Source organism: Labrus bergylta, chromosome 3, assembly GCF_963930695.1.
Source record: "Labrus bergylta chromosome 3, fLabBer1.1, whole genome shotgun sequence".
NCBI lineage: Eukaryota > Metazoa > Chordata > Actinopteri > Labriformes > Labridae > Labrus > Labrus bergylta.
The window spans coordinates 6046942-6070785 of record NC_089197.1 but is presented as its reverse complement, the minus strand read 5'-3'; the positions used below and the strand labels follow the sequence as shown (position 1 = coordinate 6070785).

At 40.4% G+C, this 23844-nt stretch overlaps 2 protein-coding genes across 3 annotated transcripts; one reads left to right on the top strand and one right to left on the bottom strand.

The window, feature by feature from the left end:
• The first annotated feature begins 9028 nt into the window (after positions 1 to 9028).
• Positions 9029 to 15652, top strand: LOC110001530 (interleukin-17C). Its single transcript, XM_020657033.3, has 3 exons — positions 9029 to 9283; positions 9375 to 9598; positions 13976 to 15652. Exons 1-3 carry the CDS (start codon positions 9260 to 9262, stop codon positions 14205 to 14207), a joined length of 480 nt encoding a protein of 159 aa, XP_020512689.1. The 5' UTR covers positions 9029 to 9259; the 3' UTR covers positions 14208 to 15652.
• A 1574-nt stretch (positions 15653 to 17226) lies between these two features.
• On the bottom strand, positions 17227 to 21919 carry LOC110001528 (beta-1,3-galactosyltransferase 1). Of its 2 annotated transcripts, XM_065952532.1 has the most exons (3): positions 21544 to 21919; positions 19122 to 19946; positions 17227 to 18893 (listed from the first exon to the last, which is right to left on the bottom strand). In XM_065952532.1, the coding sequence occupies exons 1-3, from the start codon at positions 21576 to 21578 to the stop codon at positions 18794 to 18796; spliced, it is 960 nt and encodes a 319-aa protein (XP_065808604.1). In that variant the 5' UTR covers positions 21579 to 21919; the 3' UTR covers positions 17227 to 18793. The 2 variants fall into 2 exon arrangements, with proteins under 2 accessions (XP_065808604.1, XP_020512687.2); XM_020657031.3 differs by having other exon boundaries at positions 17227 to 19946; positions 21544 to 21908.
• Positions 21920 to 23844: the final 1925 nt, after the last annotated feature.

The following is a 23844-nucleotide window of genomic DNA, read 5'->3' as shown; positions in this document are numbered from 1 at the left end:
GGACACAGTCTCTCTGAGGACCCCAACCCCCCTAAAGCAGTGTTAATCTACAAACAATTTTCTAATTTAGTCGTAGTCATAGTCCCCTCAATTAGTCACTGACTAAAATTGCACATCATTTAAGTTGATGAAAATAAAATAGAAGATATTTTAGTCAACAAAATCAGACGCAACCTTTTATTTTGATTATCAGAAGCTCACTTATACTGCATTCGGGTGCTGCTCGGGTGGTCCAGGTTTCCGAGGTGGTAAGTCGTCCTTCCGACTTCAGTGAGTTCACATGACTTCAGTTCGGAAAGTTGGAATTTTGTACAAACAAAGATGCTACATAGAAGATCAGTGAAATGTGACTGTTAAAAGTTATATTTGATAAAAAAAAAAAGTTAATGTGCAATACGTGAATTAATAAAAATGATGTTAACATAAACAATAAATATTTTGACCCCCATTTGATGACGATTCTGCCATCAAGTCAGCCAGTCGGGCACCTGATTCTTTTCCGAGATTCCGAGTTGTTGGTCCGACTTGAGCAGGCGTTCATGTGCATTTTACAACTCGGAAAGTTTTTTTCCTGATGTTTCCGACACTACATGAATGCAGCAGAAGCTCCAGGGGGCGGGGCTTCACAGACCTGCAGGTGAGAGGCTCCAGGCTGCACGTTGTTGCACTTGCACCACACACACCTTTGATGAAGTATGCTATGGTTTACAATGTAACAGCTGTAAACAGCTGAGGGGGTACGTGATAATCCTCACTTGTAATGTAGTTTTCGTTTCGTCACATTTTCGTCAATTAGATGATGAAGTAATATTATTTATCAAATAAATATAATATAATATATCGCCAAATAGCGGAGTTTCGTCTTGTCATCGTCATAGTTGACTTATTTAAAGAGACCTTCGTTAACGAATATTTTCGTAATTTATTTAGTTGACGACATTAACACTGTCGACAGGTCACGTTTACACATTATCACCACATTCACACACTGATGCCAGAGGTGATTCTAGAGTCTGTCAGGACCCTGCAGCACACAGGTGAACCTGTGACAGACCTCTCCAACCCGGGACACAGTCTCTCTGAGGACCCTACCCCCCTAAAGCCATGATTCATTAGTCCGTCAGGACCAAACCCTCATGCCCTCTGCTGCCTGCTTCATGAATAACACCGCGGCTCTAAACCCACCCACCATGACACCGACTTTTGGCGCCTTCCGCTGCAAACCCTTTCCTGTATTTTTCATATTGAAAAGTCTTTCCTTGGACTTTCATTTACCCATCGTCTTCTCCGTCTCATATCTGTGTGTCTGTTTTTGTGAGTACGCTGCTGTAAACGATTGTGAACGACAACAATCCCCAAAAATACATTATTAAGGACCTGCAGGAACCCAGGTACCTGGACTGACCTGACCCCTGCACACTCAGGTACAGCAGGCTAACTAGTTTAACGGAACTTTAAGGGGCCAAAATTCTTCAAGCACTTAGCTCATGTCAGCATGAGGAAGTTAAACAGCTGAGTGTGAAGCTCTTCGCCCTTCTAAATACAGGCTGCATAACATTTATACGAGGCGAGGCAGAGGGGGAGGAGACTGAGGGGGAGGGAGACCGAAGGCAGCAGGAGGATACACCGCCGTGTCGTCACACTCTCTCGTCATGGTTTCATTTCTGCTACTCCTACTCAGCAAGAAGTGGGGCGGGGGAGGGGAAGGGATTAACAGGAGGAAAAAAAAAAAGTTAGAGTGAGACTATTTAAACAACCCTGAGTCAGTAGAGGAAAGACTCTGCAAGAGAAAACTAAAACATCAGCATGTGCATGAAGTTTAATTTAAGTTTTAAAGGCACAAGTTATTAACATGCAGAGCAGCTGGTGCATTCATGTTTGCATCCCCTACATTTTGCACAATTTCAAACTACTTTATACCAAAGTGTATCCGATTGGCTCCGAGCCTGGTGGTCCTTCTCGCTCTCACTCTCTCTCTCATCTCCCTTCTTCGTTCTTCTTCTTTGTTTGATATTTGTAGTTATGTTATAAAAGGTTATGCAGCTGAGTCACCCGGATGAGTTCACTGTTTTTTTACTCATCAGTTAAAAAAACTTTTGAGTGGTTTTAGGGAAACTGCTGCAGCAAACAGAAAAATTAAATTTAGATTCATTCTCATGCTGGAACAGTTCTATTTTTTAACTTCTACATTGTTTCCCTCAACAAAGAGCTCAACAGAGAAGCTACACTTCCTTTCTGTGGGTGAAGAACGCAGACTAGTTTTTGTAAGATAATATTAAAAGTTTGGAATCGGAAACCACAGTAATCAGATGACTTCAGTGGGCTGAGCAAACACAATACACTTACTTTGTTCTAGAAGAGTGTTGCTAATTAAAAACGAAAATACCCCCCAAAAAAACTCAAACTGAGTTTTCACAATATCGGCAGCCCGTTGTATTTAAGCAAATACTGTGAAAACCACACTATTTCACAGCGTTAATGTGAGACATCTTTACTGCCATGGGTGTGACATTTGAGCCGAGGCTGGCCAATGATAGCCGGGATGGGCTCCGGCCCCCCGCGACCCCGAACGGGAAAGCAGTACATACCTCTTCTATCTGTGCCAGACACGGGCTCATTCAATGTAAGCTCATTTACAGGGCTCATAAGACCAATGACAGACTATCTAAAATGTACAAAGATTTGAGTCCTCACTATTTGAGATGTACTCAGTCACCTGCAAATCACACTCACATGTTTTGGTCTTGCCCGTCCCTAGCCATTTTTTGGGAAACTATTTTTAACACGATTTCAGAAATAAGCAGTACCAAGATAGACCCTTAACCCTTTATTGCTTTATTTGATGTTCTCTCCCCAGCTTTACAATTGGCCAAATCGAAGAAGGATTTGATAGCCTTTGCTGCTTTGTTGGCAAGACGACTTATTTTGCTCAGATGGAAATCCCCTGCTCCTCCTTCGTATGAAAATTGGATTCACTCTGTATTAAGTTGTGTAAAGTTGGAGAAAATCAGACACACTCTAAGAGGGTCTCTAAACAAATTCAATGCAATGTGGTCCTCCTTCTTTTCTTATGTTAGGCGTCTACATTTCCCTGCGGTTCCAGAGTGATGTTTATGCACAGGTATTTGTGTATTAGACTATGCTGTATGTATGTGGATCTATATTTGTACGCTTTTTTATTATTTCTCGCCCCGACCAGTGCAGGTGGCAGGATTTGGGGTACATGTGTGGCAATTAAAGTCTGATAGACTGCAGTACAGTTTTTTTTTCTAAATCGGGTTGACCTGTAATTGATCATCTATATAAATGATCTGTTTTTATATTAAAAAATAAATAAATAAATAAATATATATATATATATATATATATATATATACACATCGTCCCATCGTTCAGCAATAATTAGCGTATTATCCACCAAGAAAGATTTAGAATAGTTTATTGTAATGACGGAGGTCGAAATGATGAGCGAGGTTGGATCATTGGAAGATTGAGGGTGGAGGGATGAAGGGAAGGGTGGAGGGATAGAGGGATGAAGGGAAGGGTGGAGGGATGAAGGGAAGAGTGGAGGGAAGGAGAGATGAAGGTAAGGGTGGAGGGAAGGAGAGATGAAGTAAGGGTGGAGGGATGAAGGGAAGGAGGGATGAAAAGAAGGGTGGAGGGATGAAGGAAAGGGTGGAGGGATGGAGGGATGAAGGGAAGGGTGGAGGGATGAAGGGAAGAGTGGAGGGAAGGAGAGATGAAGTAAGGGTGGAGGGATGAAGGGAAGGAGGGATGAAAAGAAGGGTGGAGGGATGAAGGAAAGGGTGGAGGGATGGAGGGATGAAGGGAAGGGTGGAGGGATGAAGGGAAGAGTGGAGGGAAGGAGAGATGAAGGTAAGGGTGGAGGGAAGGAGAGATGAAGGTAAGGGTGGAGGGATGGAGGGAAGGATAGAGGGAAGAAAGGAAGAGTGGAGGGATGGAGAGATGAAGTAAGGGTGGAGGGATGAAGGGAAGGAGGGATGAAAAGAAGGGTGGAGGGATGAAGGGATGGAGGGATGAAGGGAAGGAGGGATGAAGGGAAGGATGGAGGGATGAAGGGAAGAGTGGAGGGATGGAGGGATGAATGGAAGAAGGACGATGGACAACGCAGGAATTTGAGGCCCCATCATAACGGCTGCACAAGGCCTCATGTTACAAAATGATACAATTCACTTAGCAGACGTACATTAGCACTAATCCATTCATACACCGCCACCGACACATCGGACGTGTTGCTCAGCTGCTTCCGGTTGAGAGGCGACGACTCTACCAACTGAGCCACAGACCTCAGGTTAGCTAGCTAACATTAGCGCTTGTTCCAGCCATTGCTGTCCGAATCTATTCACGCTAGAGATATCAGAGCGGAAGGCTGGTTCAGGGTCGCTTCTCGTCGATATGCAGATTATACGATTAAATCACGCTCTAAATCGGTTCTTTCAATCGCATGCCCATATGTTATACAGGTGAAGCCCTGGGTAATTCAAATGTAAAACCAGGGGTACTCACCCTATTTTCTAATGTTTGGGAGAGAGACGCGGCTACCAGTGGATCTGTGTTTTGGCATTGGTCAGGATGAGGAGGATGACCTTAAGCATCACCAGTACGTGACCAACATGAAAAAAGAGTTGCGGAACGCTTACCAGCTAGCAGCTGAAGCAGCTTCCAAAAATCAAGAACGAAACGAAAGACTGTACGATGCGAGAGTGAGAAATCAGACACTTCAGGAAGGTGACTGTGTCCTGGTTCGCAATTTCAGCATCAATGTAAAACACAAACTACACAACAGATGGAACTCCTTGCCCTATGTGGTAATAGCAAAGTTACCCAACCTTCCAGAGTATCATATGAAACCAGAAAGAGGAACAGGCATAGTAAAGACTGTACACAGAGATCATTTGCCAATTGGTTACTTGGTGAGGCTGTCTACTCCATCAGAGAAGATAATGCAACCAAAGAAACCGATGACGAGGGCACAGAAAGCTAAAGCAAAGTGTGATGATGAAAGTCAAAAACAGAATACAGAATATGTGGATCAGGAGGAATGGACCTCAGAGTCTGAAGAGGAAAGTAATTACTACTTACCCCAGTTGACTCTCTGTTTATGTCCAGAAGCCAAAAGCCAGGAGGCTGAACAAAGAGATATTCAGGTCATTCATGACACACCTACCAGTATCGGCTCCATCATTCTTGACTTACCTGAAGTGGAGAGTCCAGTGGATGAACAACCAGAAGCATCAGCGATTCTGGTGTACACAGAGCTGGACCAGGGAGACGTCCCTGTCCCTAGCACCTCGGCTGTAGTTGCTGAGTCCTCCCAAACTTCCTATGCAAAACGGCCTGACAGACCTGTGACTATAGTTTCTAGAGGCATGATAATTCAAATAAGCTGTGACACAGAAACCAAAGACACTATTACACCTTTTCTTACTTTCAGTTCAGAGATCCCTTAAAATAACCATCAGACGTTTAGTAGGGGGAGGGTGTAGCCCTGGGTAATTTAAATGACTCTTAATATTCGAAAACATAGTTTTTGTTGTCAATGAAGAGGTTCATTTAAGTTCTTGTAGTGAATCAATGTGTTTTGATGTTATCTTGGTTATTTTCAACCTTATACTGCCACTTTAAATAGTTTGTCTGCAGTGTACTTGGCTAACATGTGGAGTTTACAGGGTACAACCTATGTTGATAGATTTTAATGTACGTTATTCGTTGTTAATAAGTCATGTCATTTTTCCTGTTTGGTGATTTGCGGTGGAGTTAGCGGTGAGAGTAAACAGTGAAGAAAAGAGACGAGAGAGAGAAGTCAGCGGCAGCAGCAGCGTGAAGCAGAATTAAAAGACTGAAAAGTGAGTTTTTACTGTCCAGCTCGATCAGTTAACAGTTTCCCCGGAGTGTTTCACCTCGAGTGGAGGTGAAATAAGGACTTTGCTGCTGCAGCAGCTAGCTGAGCTCCGACACGACGAGGGAAGAGGATTTTTCCTACTCCGACGGTCCTCCGCAGTCAGCCATTAATCCGCTAGCTTTGTTTTCAGCGAGTTGAGTAAGAGACTGTTGCTGTTTGAAGTTTGTAAGACTTTTGTTGAGAGGGAGAGCAGCGGCTAGCTGTACTCTGATACCACTGAGTGAGAAACAAGATTTCCGCTGCTGAGGGTCTGCCACGTTCAGCCTGCCCGCCACCCGCTCGTCATCAGCCCGCCCGCAGTTCGCCATCAGCCCGCCAGTGTATCCCACTAGCTTCGAGGGGCATTTCTGTGATGCTAGTGATTTGAATTCTGCTACTGTGAGTATTCACCATTCCTGCCTGGTAACTAGCCGCAACTCTACACCTTCAACCAGGCCTGCAACGGGGGTTTGTTTTATTTTATTTTTGCCGGCTTGTGAGAGTGTGTGTGTGTGTGTGGGGGCCCACAAGTTTATTTCTAGTACTTCATAAAAGTGTTAAGAGCTTTTTTTGGTGTTTACTATGAATAGAGGTTTTCTATGGTACAGTGTGTTTTGGGTGAATAAAAACAAAGTTCAGGAACATTACATTTAATTCAGTCAGCTGAGTTAAAACTCTTATCTGAGAAAAGTCAGTAGTTTGCTTTTCTACCAACATTTTCTTTTTGTTAATAAATTCCGGGTAGATCCTTGGGACATATTTGTCATGTGATTTATTTAATGCGTTTATATTATCAGTAAGACCACAAAAAAAGGAGGTGCATGATAATCATTTAACTTTTAAATTAAAGGTGCAGTGTCACCAAGTAAAAAAAGTCTCTACATTAATAAATAGAGGGTTAACTAACACACACAAGGGAATTAAGTTTACGAATCTAGGGCGCTGCCAATTGAAAAGGGTACAAAAAGTGCTACACAGTAAAAAATGACCTCTTTGGGCTGATCTTGTGTGCAAAAGGAACAATATAGAGCAACATAAAGAAAGTAAATACAATGCCTGCACGAGGGAGAGGAAGACGAGTAGCAGGAGAAGGGAGAGGAAGACGAGTAGCAGGAGAAGGTAGAGGAAGACGAGTAGTTGGAAAATGGAGAGGAAGACGAGTAGCTGGAAAAGGTAGAGGAAGACGAGTAGTTGGAAAATGGAGAGGAAGACGAGTAGCTGGAAAAGGTAGAGGAAGACGAGTAGTTGGAAAATGGAGAGGAAGACGAGTAGCTGGAAAAGGTAGAGGAAGACGAGTAGTTGGAAAATGGAGAGGAAGACGAGTAGCTGGAGAAGGTAGAGGAAGACGAGTAGTTGGAAAATGGAGAGGAAGACGAGTAGCTGGAAAAGGTAGAGGAAGACGAGTAGTTGGAAAATGGAGAGGAAGACGAGTAGCAGGAGAAGGTAGAGGAAGACGAGTAGCAGGAGAAGGTAGAGGAAGACGAGTAGTTGGAAAATGGAGAGGAAGACGAGTAGCTGGAAAAGGTAGAGGAAGACAAGTAGCAGGAAAAGGGAGAGGAAGGCTCAAGATTTTTCACATGCTCAACAGATGTGCAGTGAAATGTAAAGACTGTTTCGCAAGGCCATACAATAAACACTAAAAAATTACTACAGTAATACACATACAGTAAATGTAGAAATATACTGTAAGATAAGATAAAAAAAAGGTATAAATATTAAAAATGTAAAAAATGTAAAGAGTGTAATAGGACATGGGAGAGGGGGACAAAGGCAAGGGAGAGGAATACCTGGACGAGGATAAGGTAGAGGGAGAGGAGGTAGAATGTGTGGTGGCGCTCAAAGAATGGCCAGAGCTAAGGTAACTGATGAAATAAGAGCTACTATCATAGACCATGTCATACACCACGGGCTATCATACAGAATGACTGGTGAATGAGTACAGCCAAATCTTAGACAGGACACAGTGGCATCCATTGTCCGAATTGTTCATAAACCAACAGGATATTGTATAATGGCTTATCCTACTGCAAAGAGTAAATCATTTTTACCTTGTATTACAGGTACTGTAAGCATTCGGTTTCTAATATGTAACTGTATTTTATCTCTCTGAGGATTCAAAGTCTACCTCCCTCAGGGGGCAGAGGAAAGCACCTATACTGTAAATGAAGAACAGGAACTTGCCATTATCAACATGGTGATTGCTGACAATGTAATAAAACCTTTACTGAGCAATTCTGTCTCTGTCTTCTTTTTTTCATAAACCGTAGATTCTATAAAGCTACTCTGATTTGGGTCATTCAGTCTTTCTATTGAATTTCTGCAGCAAAGGAAACAAAATACATGCATTTACTAAACCCAACAAAACGGAAATGTAGAGAGGCTTCAAAAGAAAATGCATTGCTAAACACAATCTATGATCAATACAATATACTGTCTATTGTATAAGGGCAGACCTGACACATGTAAAGTAATGTACAGTAGTTTCTGTTATTCCATCTGGTGTTAGTGTTTTGTATGACATTTTGATGTGCTTGACTAAATGTTCCTGTTGGAAGACAACCTTTGTTAGTGTTTTGGAAGATTGTTTTTATTCTGAGACATGTTTACAGTGTTTTGGTGGACATGGTGTAATGTGTTTGTGTATTATTCTATTTTGAAAATGAGTGTGAGAGTTTAGTTTACAATGGCTGTTTTTGAGCATGAAATTAACTGTTTTGCCAATCGTGTGTTTTAGGTGTGCTGGTGTGTTAAGAGTTTAGGAAAATTTGTTAAAGTATTGAGAAATGTGTCATAGCAATCGGAGAAAACTGTAAATCGAACTGGCAAAGAATCAGGGATTGAATCAACTGAGTATCTGAGTGTTATAGAAAATGACAATAGAGATCTATTCTACCGGTCAAGACCTCCACTGATTGGCTGTTTTTCCACATCACTGTGATTAGAAGGAAAACAACTCTTTCTAAAGAACAAATAATTTCAATTTGTAGTTTCAGTTTTATCCCCCGGTTACGACACGCCCCCTAAACTCAAGATGATGATTTTTCAGTGTTATATAATTCAGATGAGTAAATGAGTAAACATTTGAGTGAATCACAGGAGCTCAGAGGTGCAGAGAGAGCGTCAAAGGGAGGTAAAAAAATAAATCTGGAGAATTTAAAGCTCTCAGGGAATGCTGGTATGACATACCCGCCCTGTCCCGAGATGGGGGCGGGGTTAAGAGAAGGCTTATGTTTTTGTCTGATTAGGAGGAAATAACTTGTGTTCAGGATTTCCCAGGTTTACACGTGTTGGGACTGTAAACATATATAAACCGGGTAAAATGGAGCTGGGTTCAGTCACCTTAATTCTCGGTTCAGGATGGCGTGGGTCAGCCTGCAGATGGTAACTGAAGTTTCTCTCTGAACGCTTGAAAGTCTCCTTAGTGTTTTTTCTTCCTAACTTTGTCGTTAAACGTGTTGTTGAACGTTCACAGATCTCCATCGGCTCTCTGCTCATGCACACCGCCTCACATGCCGCCGTCAGAGGCTCCAGATGTACCCGTGAGGATACGATCAAAGACCGCTCAGACAATTTAATGAGACTCTACGAGAACAACCTGGAAGTCCTTAAGGAGCCGCCGCAGAGGACATGCGCACAGGCCGCCACAGAGATGCGCGGGAAGCTGAAGAACCGCGCCCTGTCCCCCTGGACGTACAGGTAGGTTAAGGTGCAGCTACGGAGGGTCCAGAGGGACAAAAAACCCGCACTGAGGCTGTAGGCCAGGGGTGTCCAAAGTGCGGCCCGAGGGCCATTTGCGGCCCTTGAGGGGATTTTTTGCGGCCCGTGACTTCAAATGAAGAATCAGAAGATTTTATTGATTAAGATTGGCACGTTACCTTATTTTTATTTTTCATGTTAACAAGGGCTGAACAATATTCCTAAAACAGAAAATGTTCAGTAACATGTATGTTTTTTTTTTTTGTTTTTTTTTAAATCTACAGATTTTACTATTTTCCACATTTTTTTTGTAAACGATGAAAAAACAACGTATGCAAAGTTTTTGCAAACAAGCGGACTGTTGTTTAACCATTTAATGACCTGAGCTAAATGAACCACGTTACAGGCTCTGAGATAAAAACAAATAAAGTAGGACGAAGAAATCTAAATATTTGATTTCCTTTTATTAAAGGGTTTCTTTAGATTCTGATCTACAAAGTCTTACTATTTTTTCAACTATATTTAAAAAAAAAAAAAAACCTGTGGCCCGCGAGAGATTCTAACACGACAATTTTGGCCCGCAAGAAAAAAAGTTTGGACACCCTTGCTGTAGGCTATTAATGAGTGTTTTAAAACATCATAACCTGAGAGCTGGGAGTACTAGAGCTGTGAAAATACCACATGTTTAAACTTTGATTTGATTTAAGTCAAAATCTAATGATAGTCTATTGTTACCTCTTTGATATGGAAGCGATTAGTGATCAACATTAAAATGATAAAGCTAATTTGAAAATTCAAATGCATTAACTGAAATACTTTTTAATTTTCAGAATATGGGTGTATTATTTGACTCAAAAATAAAATGATGATTAATTTATCTAATTTGAATTTTAGTTTTCAACTTCAAAAATGCACATTCTTTGACTAAATTAAAATGAAGAAGAAAATTACATTTGCTTTTTCATTTTCAAAAAATGCCCCGCTAAATTTGTATCATAATGCAAATGAAAAAGCTAATTTTAAAATGAAAATTCAGTAAAAGAAACACGTTTTAATTTTCAGATTATAGGTGCATTATTTTACCTATATGTAAAATGAATATTCAGTCATCCAGTTTGCATTATACTTTTGCTCTCTATGTATGCATATTGTATGACATCATTCAAATGAAAACTAAAAGGTCTTTGGCTTTTCGTTTTCAATCTTGCTGTGCTAAAAAGTGAGCATAATTCAAACCAACTCGAAAACGAAATGGCTAACTGGACGGCGCAGGAAAGTGACGTCAGACTCAGCTCCCAGGCAGGCGAACGTAATATTTACAGTCTATGAGGCGAGCGGGCAGAACGCGCAGTACAATAGGTGGCGGGGTGAATCTTTAACGCTGGTACAAGCTGCAAACTAGTTGTTGCCCTGATTTTGATTCAATTTTGGAGTTTTAGTTTTTATTCTTTCTTTATTCTTTTAATAACTACAAAACAACCTCTGAAAGGGAGAGAGAGCTCATACAGTCATTCGAGAGGGAGAGTGTGTGCCATTATGAACAGAGGATGAGACATTGAAACTTTGTGTACAGAGCTGGAGAGACTATTTCAAACAGAAAATTCAATCGATACTCCTTTTTTAATGTAACTAAGTTAAGCAGAGAAGAGAGTGATCTATAATCTATCAATAAACTGGTCTTAGGACATGTCTGTGTGAATTTCACGGCGTGCAGATGCTGAGTGACTGTCACGGTCAGAGATAGTGGGCATGGTGTCATGCAGGAGACTTGGCAGCTCGGGTTATAAAGCTGCTGCGTCATGCTCGCTAAAAGTTCAGTGTGCGCTGAAAAAAACACTCTGATCGCCACTTGCATCACAGTGTGAACTAAAGTCTGCCCTAGTGTTAAAGATTCACCCCGCCACCAATCGTACTGCGCATTCTGCCCGCTCGCCTCATAGACTGTAAATATTACGTTCGCCTGCCTGGGAGCTGGAGTCTGACGTCACTTTCCTGCGCCGTCCACTTTGCCATTTCGTTTTCGAGTTGGTTTGAATTATGATCACATATACTCTCTATGTATATGCATACATAGAGAGTAAAAGTATAATGCAAACTGGATTTTGAATATAAATATATAATATATTTCCATTTTAAAATTAGCTTTTTCATTTGAATTATGATACAAATTTAGCGGGGCATTTTATGAAAATGAAAAAGCAAATGTAATTTTCTTCTTCATTTTAATTTAGTCAAAGAATGTGCAATTTTGAAAGTTGAAAACTAAAATTCAAATTAGATAAATTAATCATCATGTTATTTTTGAGTCACATAATACACTCATATTCTGAAAATTAAAAAGCATCTCTGTTAATGCATTAGAATTTTCAAATTAGCTTTATCATTTTAATGTTGATCACTAATCGCTTCCATACTTTGATACCTTGGCAACAAATAGCCTATGGAAGTCTTAGACGCCAATATTGGGTAATTTCTTGTTTTTAAAAGATATTGTATCAGATGAATCTTTATTGTCCTGAGGGGGAGATTTAGCTTTGGTAGAAGTAGAGAGGAAACACACACTGTGCAACTTACAATAAAAAAGCATGTCAGGAGACAGGACGGCCAATAAAACCTCTTAGGTAATAAAAACATCATAACAGAAACCCACAAGAACATGTGTAGTACATATTAATTCAGAGACGCTGGACGGACGTCAGCTTCATCTGAGGGTGCTGATAGAAGTCTTTATATGATGAGCGAGAACAAATTTTCTTAACTACTTGTAATGTTCATTAAATACTGAAGAGTACCAACAGCAGCTCACACTGATTTACATTTATCAGTGCAGGTATAAACACTGGCTGAGTCTTTTTTTTATAAAGCTCTTCTTGGTTTAATTCCTTCTTATTTATGCTCCTGTGATGTAGTTAAACGTTCTGTTCCTCGTGTCCACACTGAGCCTGGGAAAAGAGCGTTTAGCTTGGCTGCCTCCTCTGCAGGGAACTTTCTCCAGAATGATTGGAAACTGGTAGATCTCATTTCACTTGAAGCCTTTCACTCGATCTAATATGAAAAAAACAAACAAGCAGCAACCTCAGGTGTTGGAAAAAATAAAATGAAAACAGTGCAAAATCCTGCAGTTCATTTAGTGTCCACTAGAGGCTGGCTAAAGAAGCAGAGGAAGTCACACGTAGAGCTTTCATACTTGCAGAATCCTCCTGAAATTGTCCTGATATCTGCAGGCTGAGCGTCATGTGTGAACACAAACCGCTGAATGTTTCTCTCTTCACCCGGAGTTTCTCCTCCAGCCTCCTCGTATTTATTCTGCAGAAAGTCAGAGTGAGCTGATGTGAGAACGCAGCAGGATATAATTCTGAAATTACCTTGAGCTGTTCAGGAGTGCATATGTGAAGATGGCCATACACACCCATTCTAAAAAGCCTGTTTTTACAGCAGAAATTAACATGTTTACAGCCTGGTTCAAAAAACCAAATAGGTCTGATTAGCTCATGTCTCAATCGACACACACTGTACGGTCGCTGCATGATGTAAGCTTTAATAAGAAGCTCTCACAGTTAGATCTAATTTTTAGGTCTAATTAGAAGCTCTAATAAGAAACTTGAATAACAAGCTCTAATAGTTAGCTCTGATTAAAAGTTACAATCCTTAGCTCTGATTAGAAGCTCTTATAGTTAGCTCTAATAAAAAACTAATACTGAGCTCTAAGTAATACTCTAATAGTTAACCCATTAAGAAGTTCTAATAAGAAACCCTAATAGTTAGCTCTAATATTAGCTCTAATAAGAAGCTTTAGTAGTAAGCTCTGATTAGAAGCTCTAACAGTTAGCTCTAATGTAAAGATTTAATTAGAAGCTCTAATAAGACGCTCTAATTCTAGCTATGATAAGAAGCTCTAATAAGAAGCTACGTTTGAAGCTATATTAAGAAGCTCTAATTGCAGGCTCAAATAGTTAGCTCCAACTATAAGTTCAAATGGTTAGCTCTAAAAGTTAGCTTTAATAAGAAGCTCTAAGAGTTAGCTCTAATATAAAGATTTAATAGAAGCTCTAATAAGAAGCTACATTTGAAGCTCTAATAAGAGGCTCTAATAGTTAGCTCTAATATAAAGATTGAATTAGAAGCTCTAATATTTAGCTACAATTAGAATTTCTAAAGGTTAGCTCTTTCAGTTAGCTCTCATAAGAAGCTCTAATAGTTATTTATAATAGTTGGCTCTGCTTAAAAGCTCTAATGGTTAGCTTTATTAAGAAGCTCTAATAGTTGGGTCTTTTGATAAACTCTAATTATAACCCTGTCACACAAGAAAAACCCTCACAAGAAAAACATAAATGATTCTGTTTGTTGACGTCTGCTCTCTGTGATCGTCTGCTTCAGACTGAACAAGGACACGGAGAGGATCCCTGCTGTGATCGCCTTTGCAGACTGTCTCTGTGAACACTGCATCCTGAATGGACAAGAAGACTGGAACTACAACTCAGTGCAAGTGAACGCCTCGCTGCTCGTCTTCAGGAGGACTCGCTGTGGAGGAAACCGATACAGACTGAGTAAAGACTTCATCACCGTACCTGTGGCCTGCACCTGTGTGGTACCAAACTACAACAAATAACACAACATGATACTTTAACCAAAAGGTCTCTGTGCTGGAGACGCTTAAGCTGTCTTTTCATGTGCCATTCGCACAGATTTGTAAAATGTTCCGAGGATTTCTAAAATGTTCACACAAATGGCTATGTATACATTTTTTTCCTTCAACCTTGGGGGTCTGCGTACTATCGGGTAACAAATTCCACTACACAATAAGAAAGTTAAAAAAGAAGCTGTGGAGGTGCTTAAAAAATGCAGTAGTCACATAAATTAAGGTAAAAAAATCTACAAAAAAACAACTTAAAAACAGACACACTCTACCCTTGATTTGCTTTGGAACACTAAATGATTAGAAATGTTTATTCAAAGGCATCTCACACATAAAAGCTCACATAAATACAGCCGTGAAGTGCTTCTTTTGAACAGTCTGCTTCTCATTAAATAATTAAATAAAACCGTACCGTGACCATGCTAAGTCATTAAAAAAACATATTTTCAGTCTGATTTGCATTATATTAAGAAGATACAGCCACCTGTGAGTGAAGCCAAAATATTTAGAGCCTCCTCTGCTGACTGGCTGCAGTATACGTCATAAGCTCCGCCTCCTCCATGTTAACAGACAGGACATTAGTCAAACTATTAAATCAAAGTACACGTCAAATACTTTTTGTCCAACCCCGGATTCTGTCATTATAGTTAGTTACTATCTTGCCGACTGATGTCCAGGTGTTCATTTCTCAGAGAAGTTTAGTTTCAAAACGTTAGTTGATGCTATAAAAAGGAGTATGACATCATGAGCAGGTTTCTTTTTCTTTCCTGTGTATCTCAACAGAGCTTCTACTGAATGTACAACATAATGTACAACTGCATTTTTGTTAAAAATAAATAAAAGTTTGGTGACAAATTTTAAATATTATTATTTTTTTATTCTTTCAGTATTGTTTTTATTTTTTTATTTTATTATGTTGTAATGATTTTTTTGCATTTTATTTATCTTATTATTTTTAATTATTGTATGTTTTATTTGACTGTTTTCATTTTTGATATTATTTTATTATGTTTACACTTTTTACTTTTTAAATAATTTAAAGTAATTTGAAGTAATTTGTTTAGTTTTATATTTTTTATTACTTTCCTCAGAGGGAACGTAGGATTAAGGGGTTGTCTTTATAAAGCTGTGAATGCTGCCCTCTGCTGGAAAAAAAGCTTTAAGACATCTCTAAATGTAACTCCATACATTTTTATAAATTTATTCTAACATCTTCTTTCTCTTTGGGATTTTTAACGAGGTAATGTTTTTTTAGTTTAAAACTGTGATCCTGAAGTTTGAATAAAGGAGGATACTTAACAAACAAGCCTCATGACTCCTGCGCTGTTTCATCTCAAATGTTTGTTCAACTTTGTTACTGTTCCTTTTCACATTTTACATGAAATTCTCCCTGAATTAAAGAGTTTGTCCTGATTTGACTTTTTTTGAATGTGTCTTTGTCTCCTTATAACTGCATCTTCATTACAGCCGACTAACTTTCTTTTTTCTCTGCACTCAATCAAAACTAATGTGATGAATTTAAAAAAAGAATTATAATTTAATATTTTATCACTAATATATTTAACGGATAATCTCCCAAATATTCATATCGAAACAGAAACAGGTTCTTTTAAAGGTTAATGATAGTTTGTCTTTGTTTTTCAACTAAATCCGTTGATATCGTGTTCAAGGTTTTATAACTACAACTCCTATAATCCTAGGTAGAAGGAAACCGGAAGTCATCCTGGAATTAATTTATTTCTAAAGTAACGTAGTTTATTTCAGGCTGTTCAATATTCTGTTCATATAAAATAATGCCGGATCAACAACCAGCTCTTCTGGTTTCCAGAGAGCCCATGGGTGTACAGACAACTTTCATTAGTTTAGTTTTAGACCAAATTAAATAAAAAAATATAACATTTCTCAGGCAGGTTCTGCTGTTAGCAGGTACCTCTTTTTTTGTCCTCCGTTTTCAAAGCGAGATTACGGACGTTTTCTAAGGAGTAACATCGGGAAATTGGTCGTCTTTAAAAGGGTAAGTGACAGTTAATCCAAAGAAATATGTTTATCGTGTTTGTGTGACCGATTTATGACGGAAATAAGGGCGGGAAGATTCGCGTGATGAGTGAAAAACGGCGTGTGAGGTCTTCATTAGGTTTGTCTTTATCCGACTGTAATACACATTATGTCCACTAGGTGTCTCTGCTTTACAACAGGATGTGTGGAGTAAAACAAACTGTCAGAGAGACCAAGATAGAAAAAACACAGTTACTCCATCGATGGGTGTCTTTATGTAACAACAGTTGTTGTTGTAGGGATGAGATAACTGGATGAAAACATGTCGATTCTCAAACCGAGACATCATACGAACTAAAGAACTAAAAGCAGGACAGTAAAGGATGTCAGATAAAACAACATGAATGAGATATCTAAGTGGAAATAAACAGGTGACCCTTTGTGGTAAATAAACAAAAACACCAACAGGTGCTCGGCTTGGCAGATGTTTAGTTTGCCACGTTACGCCGTCTGGGTAAACAAAGCCTCTCAAATCCATCTGTCAACATTAACAAAATACTCAACATATTTGCGGGTCTGTCCGTTAGTTTTGCAACATTCATAGTTCAATAGAATTCAAACAAGAACTGATAGCTCTCACAAATGTGATCTCTCTGGACAAATCAGGAACTTGCTTCACTGGCTGCAAAGATTTCTGATCACTCCCCCCCCCCCCCAACGAAACTGAAGGCTCTCCGCCCTGAATGTATGCTAACGTAAGAGAGGGTCGAAAAACTGGGGGACGGGGGGTGTTGGACCAGTCTGACCGGTGAGCTGAAACCAAACTGGTTTTCTGTACTCGTCTTATGTCACTTGTGTTTACAACAAAACAAAAATGAAAAATGTCAAAGTGACTGAGGGGAATTGGCAGCAACAGCTTGGAAACATGATGTGCAGGTGTTTAAGAATTCTGCTGACAGAAATATGTTGTGAGAATATAAACTCAACGAGAATGAAGTCAAGGAATTTACGATTTTATTCTGAAAATGTTCAAACCCAAAATGAACTTTATTGATACAAGATAACATTATGCACCAGAATTTTTACCTTGATACCTTTTTTGTCACCACGGCAACACAAATAGAAGTCCTAGAGCTAAAGAGTTAAAATGTGACGGAAGAGTTTTTTGTTTTTTTTTAATGCTTCGGTTCGTTTCAATATTACTGATCATCAAAACAATTGAGGTTGATTCGTTTTCAAACACGTGGTTCAAAAGAGTATTAAAGTATCAAATGTTGAAAACTTTTCCCCCGAATATTCAGTGAAAAGCCTGAAACGAGTCTGTGACCCTTTTGAAACTGCCTTTTTGGCCATGGTGCCTGGCTCAGCCGCCATCACGTCTTTCTACATTCATATTGATTCTGTGACGGCGTATTATGGAGTCACATTGCGTTACGGCACAGCGGGATCTCCACATACACACACAGTCAGACTGTTCTCCCCCTTTGTAAATGTGTGGGTGATGAAATTACGTTTCAGTGAAAGTAACATAACTCCTTTACAAACTTGTAAAGATGATCAACAAACTCTGTCTCTCCATTTTTACCGCTCCTGTTTAAAGACTTAACAGGCGGACTCTCTTTCAGATAACATCATGAGAATTTCTTTTCATTGGCTATAGTCTCCGCCCTACCCCGTCATGAGGAGGAATAACCCACATATCCTCTCTGGAAACTGCAATGTGTCTCAACACGCTTCCAGATCCATGAGTGAGAGCAGCGTTTCTCTGCTGCCAAAAAATCCACAAAGCAGTGAAATCACATTGAAGGCCACAGAATTAACTTTATTGGAGCTCTAGTAAAATTCATCTTTACTTTAGACATCAAACAACCTTCATAAATCCAACACTCCTTATGTTACCATTTTTTTCCTTCATATAAGTTAAATCCCCAACCGTCCATAAAAAATAGAAAGATATATTTGTACATGTTTTTAACCTTCTGGCTCCATCTCTTTCACTATTTTCAAAACAGCAGGTCAGAAAAATGATTCTGACATTGCTGGTTATAAAACATCGACTGTTCATAGGAAGTGGACGTAGCTTCTACTCTCCAAAGTGAAATCAATGCTGAAGCACCTCAAACCTGCAGTCTCTATTATGGCCAGCAGGGGGCAAATCCAGTTATTCAGGTGTGACAGTTAAAAGAAAGCTTTCATGTTAGCAAAATGCTATCCCACATCCAGTTAGACATTCAAAATGAAGGCTGCAGGCAAGTAATTAACATTTTATGTCTTTTGGAGAAGAAAGTAAAGATCCCACACCCTAATCTTGCTAGGCATCACCAATTTATTAGAAAAGATCCCAACGTTGTCAGTCCCTCTTTGTCAAGTCTGTTCTTGATTATCGCAGGATTTTTTTATTTTCAAAGTGACAGTTTCATTTCTTACGCACTTATTTCATCAGAAATTGGATGTGCGGACATCTCGTTTGGGTCCTCCTTTTGGTCAAGCATGAATGAGGAATTCAGTCTTCATTGTAATAACATATTACACCGTTCATCAGCCGTTTTATGACATAATCCAGATCAGCAGTATTTTCCAGGTTTCTTATAGTCTTTCCAAGCCCACACACGATCCAGGCTTGGGTTTGTCGTTGTGGCTATTAGCTTGGAGTATGTGCAGCGGCTGTATTGCGCAGGAAAAACATGAAAATAGCCCCAGTTTGGAGGGTTAGTGGGGGGGATGTTTAAGTACTGCATACACAGCCCTAAATACACGTCTTCAATGTAGATAGGTTTAACATGTCTGGCAGCCTCCACCAGCTTTTTGGCAAGGTCCACAGAAAAAACATAGCCTAGACCCAAAGCATAGAGTGGGTAATATGCTTGGGCGTAAATATACTCTGGTACGTACCACTTCGAGGCTTTATTTCTCAGGACAGCACCTCCTCTCGCCACTAGTCCTGTCAGGTAGTTTGTCTTTGGAACGTTTGACAGCATGCTGACCAGTTTGGGCACATTGAGAAACATGTCTGAATCAATCTTCATGGCATACGAGGTGCCCAAGCAGTGCGAGTCCAGCCACTCCATCATCACCATGGTTTTGATGGTCAGGTTCTTGTAGCAGTCTATGAAGTTGCTCTGGATCAGATCTCCGTGCTCTTTGCTTTCCTGCAGCAGCTGCTCCTGAAGCTGTTCTGCCCCCTCCCCGTTTTGCTGCCCTAGCAGGAAGAACAGGTTCACCACTTTGTCCAGGACCAGGGCCTCATTTCCCCACGTGCTGCGGATGATGTCGCGGTGCGCCCTGTTGTGGGGCGCCACAGGAACTATCAGAACCAGGAAGGGTTTCTGCTGCTCACATTTGTTTGGCTCATTTATGGTGAAGTGGTACTCGTAGGGGTACTCCACTAAGTACGGTCCTGGAGATTTGTAAGGAGGCGGAGTTTGGGGCTCAGATTTGTTTTCTGAAGTCGTAATGTTCGTCACCGCTGATGTTGGTGAGATATCCTTATTTGTAATCCTGACAGCAGCGGGTTGAGGTATTTTGAATTTTTTTGCATTGTAGTTTTTAAGCCATTGAGGGTTCCAGTCTGACGACATTTCCGTCATGTTTGTGCTGTAGACAAACAAAACTGTTCCGATCACCAAGATGAAGAAGAAGTGACGCCGCGAAAGACCGCACCATCTTCTGCTTTCTGCCGGATCCTCGACTTCCACCGTGCTCTGATCGGGAGGGACACTGGGGGACACATTGATGGAGAAAAAATGGCATATCATTAATATGCTTTAAATAATAAAATAATAATCATGAAATAACTTGACAGACAAGATACATCTCGTCCTTGGACATTTAAACTGTCTTTTTACATTTCCCACTGAAAGCAACCTTTATGTTTCTTCCACAATAACAGTTTTTTATTTTCAGTCAGGATTTAGAGTCCAACATAGCACTGAGACTGCACTGGTGAAAGTTACAAATTAATTGCTTCTGTCCACAAGTTTCTGTGCTTGGACAAATTATTTTCACCTAATAAAGGAAACATCAATTATCATTGTTAGGCAGATGATACTCAGCTTTATGTATCAATGAAGCCTGATGCCACCAATCAGTTATGTAAACTAGAAACATGCCTCAAGGACAATAGGACCTGGATGAACAGAAGAGTTTTGCTTCTTAACTCAGACAAGACTGAAGTTATTGTGCTAGGCCGTAACAACCTCAGAGAGACTTTATCAAATGATATAACCGTCCTAATGACATCAGCCTGGCATCTAGCACCACTGTTTGGAATCTAGGAGTTCTATTTGACCAAAACATGTCCTTTAACTCTCACATCAAGCAAATTTTAAGACAGCCTATTTTCACCTTTGTTATCTGAAATCAGGAATGTCGCAAAACCAGAACAAAACTATCGATCAATCAATCAAATTTTATTTGTATAGCGTCAACTCATAACAAGTGTTATCTCGAGATACTTTACAAAAAGCAGGTAAAATACCTTACTCTTTGTCTTTTAACATTACAAAAGAGCATGTAAAAAGACTCTTCAACTAGTCCAGAACGTTGCAGTTGGTGTACTGACTAGAACTAGGAACAGGGACCACATTACTCCTGTGTTGGCTTCTCTGCACTGGCTCCCTATAAAATCTAGAATATAATTTAAAATCCTTTTTCTCACTTACAAAGCTCTAAATGGTCAGGCGTCATCTTATCTTAAAGAGCTAATAGTGCTGTACTACCCTTACGAACATTACGATCCCAGAATGCAGACCTACTCGTGTTACCTACAGTCTCTAAATTTACTTTGGGAGGTAGAGCCTTCAGTCATCAGGCCTGCTCGTGGTACCTAGTCTCTAAATGTACTATGGGAGGAAGGGTCTTCAGTTATCAGGCCTGCTCGTGGTACCTACAGTCTCTAAGGGCCAGATTTACTAAAGTTTTGCGTGTCTTAAAACGTGTGCAAACTTGATACCACCAGCAAAAAAAGTGCTCTCTGATCTACTAACGGCGTGCAGTGAGGATTGCGTCTTTCAAATGAGCAAAACAACACACATTGACCATTTAGTACGTTTTCCTTAATGAATATGCAATATGGGGCATTTCTGCCCTAACGTCCAAAATGCTGGGAGGATAAAATGCAAACAAGTTAGGTTAGTACACGCATTGCGCTTTACCAAGCCTGACAAAAATTGCAGTGATTGTAACGGTGTCTGAATTTAACTTCCTGTCATGTTTGAGACTTTTCAACACTGTGATTCATCGCTCTTCCTCCTCCCCCTCCCTCTCCCCTTCACTTCACGATAAAGGAAATAGAGTTATAAAGAAGCAGACGTACCTTTGTCCTCTCTTAGTAGAGCCACTCTCCAACATGTTAAAACTCTCCGGCCACAGGTGCGAGCTGTCGTCCTCACAGGTGTGTCACAGAGCAGAGAACATGACAGGATGTTTCTCTGCTGGCTTAATGATGTCGCATTTAAAGTCACTCTCACCTTGTTCTTACAGTTAACCCTCCTCTGTGTTACTGGAGTGTCCGTAACCATGGTCTATGTGTGAGTGTGTCCGTATGAATGTGTGTGTTTTACCTGAAGGGGAGAGAGACACACCTTTGTTTGCTCCACCCTCCACAGTCTGCAAGTGTCGTTTTGCGTCAAAGCCAATGAAAAGCAGAAAATTCTCCAGAGGCGTTAAGAGCAGCTCTCCCCAGCTGAGCCGCTTTATAATAACACCTGTGTGTGTGTGTGTGTGTGTGTGTGTGTGTGTGTGTGTGTCTGTGTGTGTGTGTGTGTGTGTGTGTGTCTGTGTGTCTGTGTGTGTGTGTGTGTGTGTCTGTGTGTCTGTGTGTGTGTGTGTGTGTGTGTGTGTGTCTGTGTGTGTGTGTGTGTGTGTGTGTGTGTGTGTGTGTGTGTGTGTGTGTGTCTGTGTGTCTGTGTGTGTGTGTGTGTGTGTGTGTGTGTGTGTGTGTGTGTGTGTGTGTGTCTGTGTGTCTGTGTGTGTGTGTGTGTGTGTGTGTCTGTGTGTGTGTGTGTGTGTGTGTGTGTGTGTGTGTGTGTCTGTGTGTGTGTGTGTGTGTGTGAGAAATGATTTACTAATCCTGTGATGATTGGCAGCAGGTAGTTCTTGTCTTTCAGGTGTTCTCTGTCAGTAAATCGTCTCTGACATATTTACTAAACCCACCAGACCTTTTGCTTCTCAGCTGTAAACATTGAAAAGCTCCTGGTGTTAAGTCCCAGCAGGACCTAGAACAACTTGTCCATGCTTTTATCTTCAGTCGTCTTGATTACTGCAACAGTGTCTTTACAGGTCTGCCTAAAAAATCAGTCAGACAACTGCAGCTGATCCATAACGCTGCTGCTAGAGTCCTCACCAAAACCAAGAAAATGGATCACATCAGTCCAGGTCTGAGGTCCTAACACTGGATCCCAGTCTGTCAGAGAATAGACTTGAAAATCCTGCTGCTGGTTTATAAAGCGCTTAATGGTTTAGGGCCAAAATACATTAGTGATCGCCTGATTAATTACGAACCATCCAGACCGCTCAGGTCGTCTGGGACAGGTCTGCTCTCTGTCCCCAGAGTCAGAACCGAACATGGAGAAGCAGCGTTCAGTTTCTATGCTCCTTATATCTGGAACAAACTCCCAGAAAACTGCAGGTCTGCTGAAACTCTCAGCTCTTTTAAATCCAGGTTGAAGACACACCTGTTTACAGCTGCCTTTCATTAAACAGATTTAATAGGATTTAAAATTTTAACTCAATTTGCACTGTAACTTTTAACTCTTTTTATATTTTTACTTGATTTTTTTCAATTAATTTCATTTGAATTATTTTTATTTGAACATATTTTCAGATTTAAATAATTTCAGTGATTTTTAAATGTTAATGTTTCTTTTCTTTCCTCTGTCATGATGCTTTTGATGTCTTGTGTGAAGCACTTTGAATTGCCTTGTTGTTGAAATGTGCTATACAAATAAACTTGCCTTGCCTTTGTCTTTCTGAGGATGATTTGTTGTTCACTCGGTGCCTGGTTTGACGTCATGTTTGACAAAGTGATGGAATAAACCATCAGGAGTCTGTATGTTGTGTTTTATTTTGAAATTAACGCTACACTTGCTTGCAGCGGGGTCTGTCAAAAATAGAGTCGGCACATATTCTGAGCGGAGTGGCGCTGCTGACCTGGAGACGGGCCGCGATGTGCAGAGGAAATGCCATCATTGACTAGAGAGGGCGCGCTCAGCTCCAGAGTGCGCGATGCACAGCGATCTTTTGGAAACTGACAGTTATTCTTGCTGGCAGTTTCTGTCCCCAGAGTGCGTCTTTAAATTAGGAGAAGGAGTTTCAGGAACTCTGCTCCTGCAGGAGGATCTGGGTCTGGGGGAGCTGGTCTCTCTGAAGGTGTCGGAGGAAAATGCGTCCGGTTTAAGATGCTTTGAATGATGCCGTTCTGCACTGGGACTCAGAAGATGTTGACATGTGTTTGTCATGACTCTGATTGATGTCTGCAACTTGTTGACATGCTTCTGCTGCCCGTGTCGGCCAGGACACTCTTCCTAATCTCAATGAGGTTTTCCTGGTTACATACATGACTGACTTTTACTTGTGTTCAACATTGTTGTACTCGTTCTGCCCCTGACCCTTAGTC